At 40.0% G+C, this 13,754-nt stretch overlaps 1 protein-coding gene across 5 annotated transcripts in view; it reads right to left on the bottom strand.

The window, feature by feature from the left end:
* cdkal1 (CDK5 regulatory subunit associated protein 1-like 1) overlaps nt 1-13,754 on the bottom strand; it is a 923,378-nt gene that overhangs the window by 896,737 nt on the left and 12,887 nt on the right. For all 5 annotated transcript variants that reach the window (XM_041184180.1, XM_041184181.1, XM_041184178.1 and 2 more), the window contains one exon: nt 13,411-13,523. In XM_041184180.1, coding sequence (XP_041040114.1) covers nt 13,411-13,523 — 113 coding nt within the window. The remainder of the gene's footprint in view (nt 1-13,410; nt 13,524-13,754) is intronic.

Here is a 13,754-nt window from a genome sequence, read left to right as displayed (position 1 = left end):
TGTTTAAGGTGGTGGATGGGTGTCAATGCAGCAAGCTGTTCTGCCCTGGATGTTGTCAAGCTGCTCAAGTGTTGTTAGAGCTGCAATAGAGAGTAATCCATCACGCTCCTAACTTGTGCCTTGTAGATTGTGGCAAGCTTTGTGGAGTCAAGAGGTTCAATGGTCTGCCACATCTTTAGTGATTGACAAGGTATCAGGATTGCTAGCATTTGAAAAACAGATCAGGCAAAAAATATGTACCACAAATTTTAACAGCATTGGAAGCTCTTATTTCTTCCTTTTCAGCAAGCAGCTTTCCTGAAGACTTCCTGCATTCCTGTTGTGAAGGTACAATGGATTACATTTTGAATTTGTAGCTCAAGATAAAAAAGCCTCTCATAGGAACTTGAATCCCCTCTTTTATACATTTTAAATTCCATCCAGTAAGAATCATAAACTGATACTGAATAAAAGGTGATTGTGCGGTCCATCATAATGGCACAGAAAGATGCCGATTGACCCATCGATCCATGCATGCTCTTTGTAGAGTAATCCAATCAGTCTCATTCTCCCGCTTTAAACTTGTAGCGCTGCAAGTTAATTTCAAGTGCCAATCCAATTAGCTTTTGAAATCAATCATCATCTCCACTTCCAATTGCTTTGTAGGTAGCAAGTAGTAGGTCATTCCCACTTGCTGTGTATAAAGGTTCTTCCTCACATCACCCCTGCATCTCTTCCCCAAAACCTTAAACCTGTGTCCCCTAGTCCCTGTACCATCAGCTGATGGGAAGTTTTTTTTTTCCTCTGTGTTATTACCTTAGTCTTGTACATCGTTATCAAATCTCCTTTGCTCCATGGAGAACAACCCAAGCTTCTCCAACCTAACCCTGAAGCTAAAATCCCTCATACCTGGAACCATTCTGGTAAATCTCCTCTGTCCTTCTCATCTTTCCTAAAGTGTGATTACCAAGACTGGGCTTAATGCTCTAGTTGTGGCATAACCCAGAGCTTTATAAAAAGGCTCAACATGACTTTCCTGCTTTTGTACTTAATACCTTATCAAGCCTACAATCCCAAATGATTTGCTAACTATTCTATCAATATGTCCTTTCCATTCTGGAAAGACTGATCCAATTATTCCCACTCCCCAACTCTTGCCCCATAGCCCAGTAATTTTTCCCCTTTAAATATTTATTTTGAAAGTTGTTATTGAATATGTTCTCACCATCCTTTCAGGCTACGCATTCCAGAAATTTGCTGCGTAAAAGAATTCTTCACGTCACCACTGGTTCTTATGTCTGTTACTTTAAATCTGTGTCCTCTGGTTAACAACACTTTAACTGGAAATAATCTCTTATTTATTCTATGAAAACCCATCAAGACTGTAAATACCTCTATCAAATCTTCCTGTAAACTTCTCTGCTGTAAGCAGAATAATTACAGCTTCTCAAATCTCTACAAATAACCATTCTAGTAAGTCTCCTCTGCACCATTTCCAAGGGCATGATATCCTTTCATAAAGTGTACTGCCCAGAAATGAACACAAACAAGTACTTGACTTGTGTTTTATAAAGGTTTAGCATGTTCTATTTCCCTACATATAAAACCAAGGATTCCATACGCCCCTTTAAACAACTGGTTCTGCCACTTTAAATACAAAAAGTATGGCGAGAACAGGAAAAGGAAATGAGGGGCAAAGACAATGTATGGCGATGTATTGGCAAGTAACATAAAAAGGGAACCCACAAGTCTTTCACTGTAACTCCTGCCACCAACCAGAAAAGATGCACAAGAACAGTTGCGCATGTGCACTCAGCCCACACCGCAGCTGCCGGTGCATGCGCAACTGATCCTGTCACCTTTCCAGTCAGCAAAGAGGCGTCATTGTTAAGCAAGTCCAAATTACAGCCCAGCTCATTTTATAGATAATGGGGCTCTTAATCCCAGTGTGTTTGATTTGAGCACCACATTGGGCGATGATTTTTAAATTTATTTTTTTATGTATTTTTATTCAAAACACTGAACAATTGTGATGAATAAAGGTCTTTGTCGCAGGTATAATAATCATAAAGAGTAAACAGGGGTTTCTCAGGAGAGCCCAGCTACCAAAGGATACATTGTAGAAAATAGTAAACATTAGTAAATAAAGCAACATGAAGTAAGCCCATATCTGTTGAATGCTTCTCAAAGCCTTTTTGATAGCATCTGCAAAAAGTTCAATTAAAAAAACAATATTTCTGATGAGAATTCTAATGATGACTGACAAATGAACAGATATGATTCTGGTTTAATTTACTCCCTAATAACATGCTTCTGTTTGCATCTCAAAACTTAATTCAGGTTGTCTGATTATTTGCAACTGATAAAAAAATGGGTTACAAGACACCAGTTGCGATGTATTGGCAAGTAACATAAAAAGGGAACCCACAAGTCTTTCACTGTAACTCCTGCCACCGACCAGAAAAGATGCACAAGAACAGTTGCGCATGTGCACTCAGCCCACACCGCAGCTGCCACTGACATCTCTGCACATGTGCAAGAAGTGCTCCCCCTTGTGTTGCAGCACAAAGAAGCACAGCTGAAGTCTTTTATGGGCAAATATATAGTAAAAGGGTAGCCAAAGGAGGGATGAGGCTGATTAGGGACCAAAGAGGAGATCCTTTTGTGGAGGATGAGGGCATGGCTGAGGTATTTAATAAGTACCTTGCAGCCATTTTCACTAAAGAGGATGCTACTGGTGTCACAGTAAAGGAATTGGATAAAGTATAGAAATTGGATTGGATAAAAAAAGGAGGTACTTTGTTCTCCTTCCCCATCTTTCGAAATACATTCAAATACCCGTTCAGCCCTTTTTTTGAGCCAGGTCTCTGAGTTTGCACCCATTTCATTATCTCATGTGACTACCTACTTGTGCTGGCAGCTCACTAACCTTATTTACCATACTCTAAGCATTACACACATGCAGTCTAAATCCACCTTTGTCTGCCTTGCATTACCATGTCTGATCTCCCTATTTCTGAACTCTCTTTATCCCATTGCAGCTTGTCTCCCAGTCCTCTTGTGCACCTTGTATCTCTTCTCCAATGTTTCATCCTAATTTCCCACTCCTGTCAAACTAGTTTATACTCTCCACTACAGTCTTGTTGAGGTCTCACTCATCCATCTTATACAGGTCTCTCCTGCCTCTATGGTTCTAATGCCCCAGGAATCTGAAATAAAAACAGAAAATGCAGGGAAAACTCAGCAGGTCTGACAGCATCTGTGAGAGTGTATGACCCTTCTTCAGTGCTAAAGAGTAGAAATGTGATGAAATTTGTACGGTTTGGCGGCGGTGGCGGTGGTGGTGGTGGTGGTGGTGGTGGTGGTGGTGGGGGGGGGGGGGGGAGAATGGTGGTGGTGGTGGAGCAGGAGATGCTGGATAAAAGGCCAGCGAAAGGTGGAGGCTAAAGAAAGATTGACAAAGATGTCATGGACAAAAAGACAAAGGGAATGTTAATGGTAGTGGTAAGGGCTAAAGGAGGTGCTGATAGCAGCATAAAGGTAAGAAAGAATGTGTTAATAGTAGAACAAGGGTGAGCACTCTGCAAAAGAACAACCTGGAATAAGTAACAGGTGGCCGTTTTGGGGGTGGGGTGGGGGTAGGTGCAGTGATTAGGGAGAAAGGATGGAAAAAGGGATCAAAAAGGAGATAAAACTGAATAGGTATGAAAATAAGTGGATAAAAACAAAAATAAATTTTTCAAAAAGGGGTGAAGATAGGAGAGTTCATGGTCTGAAGTTGTTGAACTCAGTGTTAAGTCTGGAAGGCTGTAGAGTATCTAATCGGAAGATCTGAAACCTTCCTGCTGTACCATTTCTGCATCTCACTGCTTCCATACTTACTAGCACATGGCACTGGGAGTACTTTCCTGCAACCCCTCCTTTCCACTACATAATTCAATTGTTCCTCTAACTTCAACTACTTGTGCATCCCCACCACCCTTACATCACTCATCATTGGTGGCTGTGCCTTCAGCCAGCTAAGTCTATTATCCTGAAATTCTCTTCCTAAATTACAGAACTATAGAGTAGTGATAATGGCAGACTTTAATTATCCTCATGCAGGCTGGGATAGTAATAGCGTAAAAAGGAGAGACAGAGAAGAGTTTAAGTGTGTTCAGGAGAATTTTCTTGATCAATATGTTTCCAGCCCAACAAGGAAGGAGGCATTGCTGGATCTGGTTCTAGGGAAGGGGATGGGTCAAATGGATCAAGTGTTAGTTGGAGAACATTTCTGGAACAGTGATCATAATGTTATATGGGTTAGATTAACCATGGAAAAGGACAAGAAGCAATATAGAGTAAAAATCATTAATTGGAGGAGGGTCACAGGGCACAATTTCAAAATTTACATAAATGAAATTAAACTTGGAAGCCTTGTGAATTGTGAGAAGGATAGTGTAGAACTTCAAAAGGACATTGACAAGTTGGTGGAATAGATGGATAGGCAGCAGATGAAGTTCAATGCAAAGACGTGGGATGATTCATTTTGGTGGGAAGAACATGGAGAGACAATATAAAATAAATGGTACTAGTCTAAAGGGGGTGCAGGAGCACAGGGACCTGGGTGTATATGGGCATAAGTCATTAAAGGTGGCAGGACAGGTTGAGAGCGCAGTTAATAAAACATACAGTATCTTAGGCTTTATTAATAGGGGCATAAAGTACAAGAGCAAGGAAATTATGTTGAACTTGAATAAGACACTAGTCCAGTTCTTGGCATCACACTAGGCACTAGGTAAATTGCTGATTTAGGAAGCCAGTACAAACACAACAGGCCGAATGGCCTTCCTCTGTGCTGTAACAATTCTGTGAATTTGTGGGTCAATTCATGAAGTTCAGAATAGAACTGTCAAGTAAATTGAAATCAAAGGTGGGCAAGAAATGCTGCAATCGAACAGAAAAGGTTGCTCAGGTATAGTTGAGGAACGTTCCCACAACTATACCTTTACAGATGTGTACAGCTTAATAAGGATAACACAAGTTACAAAAGCTATCTTATACACTAATGTTCACAATAAGTACACAGTCCATGTAAACCAATAAGCACCCCATGGTCAGAACACAACACTCTGAAACCAAGTGACAGATTCCACCTCAACCAGATGCTGTGGATTACTCAACTCCCCCCAGACGCTTGTCACACCGTGAGCCAATTAGTCTCACTGAACTCCGTCTTTCACACAAGGGTTTCCAATCTCAACTCTCCAAGAATTGGCCTCGGAATCTTCTCCCAAACCGACGCTTTCTCTCAGATGCCTTCCGCAAGGGCTTACCTCCAGGGTTTCGAACTCTCCTTCTGATGTTCCTCTCCCCTGGGTCACCACATGCATTCAAACTGTCTTGCACATGCTCTCCCTCTCTCTCCATGACTCTGCCGTCAACAGTATACCACTGCTCCACATGCCCATAGCAAAGAGTAACAGACCTTAAGCCATCTCTTTGGAACTTCTGGCCTCTCACTTCCTTTAAGCTCGGAGCCTTCCTTTCTGCTCCTTTCACTTCCACAAAACAGGACCTCTTCCCTGTTCCTGTCCTTTATTTGACTAGAACGTCTGCTTGGGATTTTCTCCTGCTCCACTCCCCTGGATTTTGGGGCTTTTCTTTAACTTGGGGCTTGCTATCTATCCTGTTTGCTCCAGTCACTCCAGTCAGTTACTTTCAAAACCAACTGAACTCAAACAACTTCCAAATCAAACTGTTTCTGGTTTATTCTGTGTCTATGGGAGGGACCTGCCTCTCTGGACCCCTGCTGCTCAGGAACAGCCCAGTTTCTCCTTTCTTACTTGTTTAGCTTAGCTGCAACAGCCGTAAAAATGCAGGCACCTTTTAAAGTGAAACTAAAACGCAATTTGACCTTTTCCTAACACAGAAACAGAAATACAAATCAAACGTAAACATTAAAGCTAAAACTCATTCCTAACACATACAAATGCAAAAGTAACTTAAACTATTTCCCAACACAGGCAATGACCATCTTCAACAAGAGAATCTCACCATCGCCCCTTAACATTCAATGGCATTACCATCAATGAATCCCCCCCTATCAAAATCCTGGGGGTTACCACTGACCAGAAACTGGACTAGCCATATAAATACTATGGCTACATGGGCAGGTCAGAGGCTAGGAATCCTGTGGTGAGTAGCTCACTTCCTGACTCCCCAAAGCTTGTCCACCATCGACAAGGCACAAGTCAGGAGTATGTTGGAATACTCCCCACTTCCCTGGATGAGTGCAACTCCAACAACACTTAAGAAGCTTGACACCATCCAGGACAAAGCAGCCCGCTTGATTGGAACCCTTTCCACAAACATTCACTCCCTCCACCACCGACGCACAGTAGCAGCAGTGTGTATCAGCTACAAGATGCACTGCAGGAACTCACCAAGATTCCTTAGGCAGCACCTTCCAAAGCCACGACTACTACCATCTAGAAGGACAAGGGCAGCAAAGACAATGGGAACACTACCACCTGTAAGCAATCCACTCACCTGCCTGGAAATATATTACCATTCCTTCAGTGCCACTGGGTCAAAATCCTGGAACTCGCTCCCTAACAGCACTGTGGGTGTAGTTGTGCCACATGGACTGCGGCGTTTCACGAAGGCAGCTCACCACCACCTTCTCAAGGGCAGTTAGAGATGCGCATTAAATGCTGGCCTAGCCAGCGATGCCCACATCCCATGAATGAATGTAAAACAAAAATCAGATCGTCTGTTTTTTGTGATATTGATTGAAGGATAAATATTGGCCAGGGCAGCAGAGATAACTCCCCTGCTCTTCTTCAAAATAGCGCCATGAGATCTTTGAAATCTACCCAGCAGGCAGTAGGTGGCCTCAGTTAAATGTTTCATCCCAAAGATGAAACCTCTAACAGTGCAGTGCTCCCTCAGTACTGCACCAGAGTGTCAGCGTTGATTTTTGTGCTCAAGCCCTGGAACCTGGGTTTTATAAGAGAGGCATAAAATACAAAAAAGTAAGTTATGATGACTTTCATAAAACATATGTTTCACCTCAACAGGAGTAGTGTATCCAAATCAGGTCACCATATTTTAGGAAGGATGTAAAGGCTTTAGAGAGGGTGCAGAAAATATGTTTGAGAATAATTTCAGGAATGAAGGACTTCAGTTAACTGGACAGATTGTTGAGAATTTTCTCCTTTGATGAGGTTCAGAGGAGATTTGATAAAGGTTTTCAAAATCATGAGAGGTCTAGACAGACTAAAGAGAAACTAGGACACAGATGTCAAGTGATTGGTAAAAGGACCTAAAGCAACATGAGGATAAACTTTTTTTTACATTGTGAGCTGTTGGGATCTGAATCATAATCATTGGTTAATGTACTGCCTGAAAGGGTAACAAAGGCAGATTCAATCATGGCTTTCCAAAAGAAATTGGATAAGCAATTTAAGGGGAAAAATTTGAAGGGCCACAGGGAAAGGGCAGAGAGTGGGGCTGGCTAAATTGCTCTTTCAGAGTACTGGCGTGGGATCAATGGGCTGTACTGTAGCCAATGTTCTACTCTGTGATTGAGGTTTCCATTCCTGTTCTCCATTTGAATAACCAATTACATTTATATAGCATCTTTCGCAGTTAAGTACCAAAAGACATTTCACTTGTGGAGTCAGATCATGCAGGAACTGGAGGAGGAGAGGGGGTGGAATCATCAGGGGTGGAGCAGGTAGTTTGAAATAAGATTTTTGAAGATAGGTTAAGAGACATAGCAAAGTAAAGGGGTTTAATGGAAGGAATTTCACAGTGTGAGGTCAAAATTGGAGAAAACATTGCCATGAATGGGGCAGTGTGGAATAGATAGAAACAGAACAGAATTGACTAGAGTACAAAGAGCAGAGGATGTGGAAAGAGACGTTGGGCTAAAGTGGTACAAAGATAGGGCAAGGAAAGTTTAGGCCATGGAGGGGTTTGAAGTTAATTTGTGGACAGATGGAAAGTCAATGGGGGTTAGGAATGATCAGAATGATAGGTGGGCAGAATAGGATGTAGATGATAAAGTTCTGAACAAGTTTGGAGTTTATGTAGGGTGCAACTCAGTGCTAGGGAAAAGGAAGAAAGGCGTTGGGAAAGTTGAGTCTGGAGATGACAGTTGTGAATTAGGGCATCAGTTACAATAGCAAAAGTTAGATGCAAATGCAGCAAATGTTTTGGTGAATTCAACTGTGACATCAAAATAAAAAAAGAGTTGCTATATGTTCCAGGTTGTATTTGCCTGAATTTTTTTTCATACAAATAATGTACTACTTTTGTTCTGATATGCTGGATTATTTGAGTTGTCACTTCTATCTTTGAAAATTTTTACAAATACATTCAATAGTCTGGATAATAATCTCTATGCACACCAGTTACAAGAACTTTCCACTCAGGAACTGCCTCCATACTGTAATCAATAAACAAAGCTAGAAAGCTATAAATGCAGCTTCTAATGTTACAACATTAATTTAGATCCCAGTGAACTGAAGCAACATTACACCCACACCATTTTTGACAGAATTTTAAACTGGTCTTCAACTAACTATATTGGTTCTTACGAAAGATGATTCATGTTATTCAAAAGGTAAATAAAGAAGTCTAAACAGTCTGGGTAACTTCAAATCACAAAAGTGGTAATCATGATTTTTGGTGAATAGTGGTAGTTATGAATGATATGCAGAGACAAGTACGGTCTTCTTATAACTAGTTCTGCCTCTAGAACAAGTGCTGTTATTCCACAGCAGAATAAAAAAAGGAAACTCAATCGTGAACGTCAACTCAAATATGACTTTGGTGAAAATGGTAATGTGCATCTAACACTTGAGTTGCAATGGGGTTAGTGGAATTTTTACAGCAATAAATTATTCAATTAACTATACTCTAGGGGCCCATGTTGTTTTCTACAACAGTTCAACCCTTATCAGTCCTCAATGACATTTGGCCTTACCGCTTTTTCTATTAAAAAAATTCACAGAAACTATTCAACTTAGTTCACTAATTTATTAACCAGATTTCCCAGCACAACATTTTATGTTTTTCAGCAGAACTGTACTCCTATGCCTCCCAAAGGGACCCTTACAAAAGAGGGCTAGATGTACAGTAAAGGCAATTTTCAGTTTGGCTCGTTTGCAAACCTTAAATATACAAATCCTTATTAAGCTCATGCAGGAAACGACTGTGGTGTAAGTGTGCAGTGAAAGCCAACATCTCAATGCTTAAAATTAAGCCGCAAATTCTGCAAATCCCAGGAGTTCCACCAGAGACGAGTAAATTTGTTAACCTAATAGCTCAATCTGTGTCATCATTTTGGCTTCCTTTAAAAGGAAGAAGAAACCTGAGCTTTTAGAACATTAAAATAAATGAAAGCCAAGCATGAATACAAACCAACACGTCACATCATGGTTAAAGCATGTGCATCTACAAAGACAGGTAATATTAAAGCACTTCGATAATTCCACACATGTAAGGAGCAAAGTCCATTTACATGACTACTGGAACAAAAAAAATTCAAGAGATGCTATCCTGATGAATTCCAGTTGGAGTTCCAAGAGAGGAAAAGAGCTTTATTACAGAAAAGGATATCATTACAAATTTATGTATAAAGCTTTCCTAAAACAAATCCAGTAATGTAGCACAATAAGTTCTTCATGCTTTTGTCAGTGTTCAGTGTATCACTACCAGGATCCACAAAACAAAATTATTCACTAAACAGTAGCTTTAATCTACTTTGAACACTAACTTTCACAATGATAAATCATTAAAACCTCATGTGTGACACTGTAACAGAAATCCACTCAGGCTTACTTATTATTTTCAGCTACTGTTGGCATCAGCAAGCTCTGCAGCACTCAGCCAAAATCTCGAATGAATTTCGAACTCCGAACAGAACAGATTTCTCAAACTGGCACTCATGTCCCAAAGACATGTCTGCCCACTTACCGAGAAGAGAGTGAACTATTAAAAAAAACTATAAGTGGAAGGAAACACCAAATACTCTACATATTAATTTTAGCTGAGATAATTTTCTCAGACAACTTTGTAGTTTGTAATGATAAAGCCTAATTAGAAAAATGTTTGGAAACAGAAATCATGTGCAATGGGGGGAAAAAAGACAGTGGGATGTAACTAAGTGGATAGGAGGCAGACAGCAGTGATGAATGAATGTTTTTTCTGACTAAAAAGTGTGCCTCGAGGTTTCCCTTAGGGTCTGTGTTAGGATCAGTGCTTTACTTTTATATAAATGACCTGGGCTTAACTATAAGTAGTATAATTTCAAAGTTTTTCAAATAACACACAACCTGGTAATGTGGTAAATATTGGGCAGGATAGTAGCAGATTACAGGAGGAGAGAGAGAGTGGGGAATGGGCAGACCAATGGCAGATGCGCTTGAGAAGCAACAAGAAGAGCAGCAATATAATTTAAACGGAGCTATTTTGAAGGGGGATCCAAAAGTAAAGTGTAATTCACAAATCCTTGAAAGTGGTAGGGCAAGTTGATAACTCAGATAAAAATGCAATTGGGATATGTCTTTTGTGAATACCTTTAGAGGCACTGAATACAAAAACAAGGGACTCATGCAAAACCCATACAAATCACAGGTTTATCCTCAGCTTTTTTTTTCCAATCTGTTCCGGGGGGGTGTGAGCATCTCAGGGAACATGAGGATTTATTACCCATCCCAAAGTCCCTTCAGCAAGTTATCAGTAATCAATTGCTGTAGTCCATGTAATGTAGGTGCACCCACAGTGTTGTTAGGGAGGGATTGCTAGGATTTTGGCCCACCAAGGGAGCAGCAACTTAGCTCTACATCAGGATGGTGTGACATAGGGGGTCACATGAAGATGGTGGTGTCCCCATTTGCTTGCTACCCTCATCCTTCTAGGTGGTAGAGGTCACAGGTCTAGAAAGTTCTGTCAAAGGAGCCTTGGCGAGTTGCTGCAGTGCTTGTAGATGGTACACACTGATGCCACTATGCGTTGGTGGTGAAGGAGTGAATGTTTAAGGCAGCTGAAGGGGTGCTGATCAAAAGGCTGCCTTGTCTTGGATGTTAAGCTTTTTGAGGTGTTAAAAAGTAGGTATCCAAATTTTAACACCAATCAGAAACCACTTACATTTCATTCTCGAGATTAAGGTCAGCGAAATTCTTTGGCTAGACTACAGGAGTCCATTTGGTAAAAGCCATACATTTTCATTTGTGGCAACAGAGTCCAAATATGCTTAAGAGTTGCACAATATGAACACAAATATAAGCACATGTAAATTATAAAATATTTCAACTGATCAGTAATACTGCCACATGCAAAATCTGCTCACTACAAGCCATAAAGGGCACACTAACTGAGCTGTTGAATTTTCTGCAGCTAGTATCAACAACATACCATTGCCTGGGACATGGCACAAATCAAGCATCAAAAATTGGCTATGGCACCAAGGTACGAAGTCACAGTGTTCAGAGAGGACTTGTTGCTCCCACCTCAGCTGGGTCAGGCTCTTGACCAGAAATGACAAGGGGAAATGAGACCATGAGAATGACTCAATCCAGTTCACTTCATCAAGCTAACAGACTGTTGAAACAAATTCTCTAAGCAGGTTTCCTATCTGCGCCCTTGTTGGAAATTGCTGCACTAATAATAAATATGTATAGAAATAAAAATCACAAAAAAGTCAAAACTAAGGTAGCAGGACCATTCACTCAAGTCCCCATTTTAAGTTGCCTCTCCTTGCACTTGAAGTAACAACAATTTTTTCTTGAACCTCTACAATACAGTTTTGTGAGAATATCTAAGCCAGCAGCATTCACCATGTGGTCTGCACTTGTCTTTCCTGCAGCCCATTAGATGACCCCCTTCTCTCCCAAGCCCTCGCTCAGTGAGGGTTCGGGGGAAGGGAGCAGCAGGTTTCAGGGAGAGGGAGGGTCCTATTTCAACTTACAGAGTATAATGTATAGTGTCTTCTGAGAAAAATCCTACAGAACCTAACCCACTCCCCAAACTCTCCTGCTCCCCAAACCCTCTGACAGAATCTAACTACAGCTTTTACAGTGGTTTTAATGGGAAAATCTGATTCTCTAGCATTGTTGCACTTTTCAGGAATGCAACTACAATAGTGAGGAATTACTGCACCTGTTTTTTTTAAACTGCTGTACTCCATCTAGTGGCCTGCCTGGCTCGGAACTAATCAAACTCACTCAAATGAGGCAAGCTACTATACGTCAGCCATGATAATAAATTTATGACCTTCTGAAAATCAAGCATTCAAATGTTTAAACCACCACAGCTGTCATAAAATTTCTACACATTTTTAACCGTTGTTTTTGAATAGTAAATGCAATATAAACACTGATCATATTACTCAAATTTGTTCAAATTGGTGTTAACTAGTTTCAGGTAGATGCTGCAGATAGTAAAGAACGCTCAACATTACATGCAATGTCAATGCTTAATGAAATACTTTATAAAATTGCACTTAACACATTTATACCAGAGATTACATTTATACTATATTTTCTGTAGATACCTGTGAGATCAATTTCTGATTTTAGAGTGATACAACTGGCCCACTGTCAATTCTGACTGGTGGAAAGCAAACAAAAAAGCCCTTTTAACTCTTAACGAATAGCTCAAGTTCCCTTTCTAAATAATATCAGTTTTTAAAACCATTACAAATAACATGTAAATAAGAGCTATATTTGCAACAAATCCATAATACATTGCATAGTTTGGACACAAAGGGTAAGGATATATCATTTTTTTTCCCATATGTTATAATTTCATGGAGAAAGGATGCTCAAAATCCTCTCTTCATACTAAGAAAATAAAGCCATCACACATTGAAGAATTTTAGGAATTCCAATTATGAAGAACACAATTTCCAAATGGAATACTGCATCTGCCAAAATAAGCAGACCCAGGCTAGCCTACGACAACACAGCCTAATATCATACTGAAATCATACAATGTTAGCTAGCACACTCTAGAAAATGCAAGTTTCACTTGGCTGGACAAAATGAAACTCCCATTACAAACAATGACTGGGATCAAATTAAATATTAATGTTTGCTCGCAGCACTTTTGGACTAACAGCTATGGCGAGTAAAGTTTTTTTTAAAAATCAACTTATTCCTATATTGCTGTGCTACTCCAACCGCCATTCCAGAATTTCACAAAGTAGCTGAAATTGTTTATAAACCAGTCAGGAAACAAATAGTTGAACTACAAAACAGATGTTGCAAAATAGCAATTACTACAACAGAATAAAGTAGAGGTGCTGTTCTGTGGCCCATTTTTGAAGCAGCTTTAAAGAAAATAACATACAGCACAAAAAGAATTTATTTTAATAAGCTGCATAAGTAAAATTCCTGGTGTACAATGACCATCATATAATACACTTGAATTGTACATTACCTGTAATTTTATACCCATAAACAGCCAGTTGGCCTGCCATGTATTCTCCATCTGAATTGTTATGTGAACAGCCCCAGGTCTTCACCCAGATCTTCTGTGTACCAGGGATAACACTACAATGAATAAATACAAACAAACAACAATTAAAAAATCAGTGGAAACAAGACCAAAATTTCAAACCATTTCACTAAGTCAGAGGGGAAGACAATCTCCAAGAATTTGCTAAGGTTTCAATATTTGGTCACATTACTACAATGCAAAATACAGTAGCAACAGTAAACCAATAGTTCATTACAAACATATTCTGTATGTTATGACTTACAGACGTAAGATTGGGACCAGCA

The sequence above is a fragment of the Carcharodon carcharias genome, chromosome 3 (assembly GCF_017639515.1).
Source record: "Carcharodon carcharias isolate sCarCar2 chromosome 3, sCarCar2.pri, whole genome shotgun sequence".
Lineage (NCBI taxonomy): Eukaryota > Metazoa > Chordata > Chondrichthyes > Lamniformes > Lamnidae > Carcharodon > Carcharodon carcharias.
Note: the sequence above shows the minus strand (reverse complement) of the source record. Positions and strands in the feature narration are given on the sequence as shown.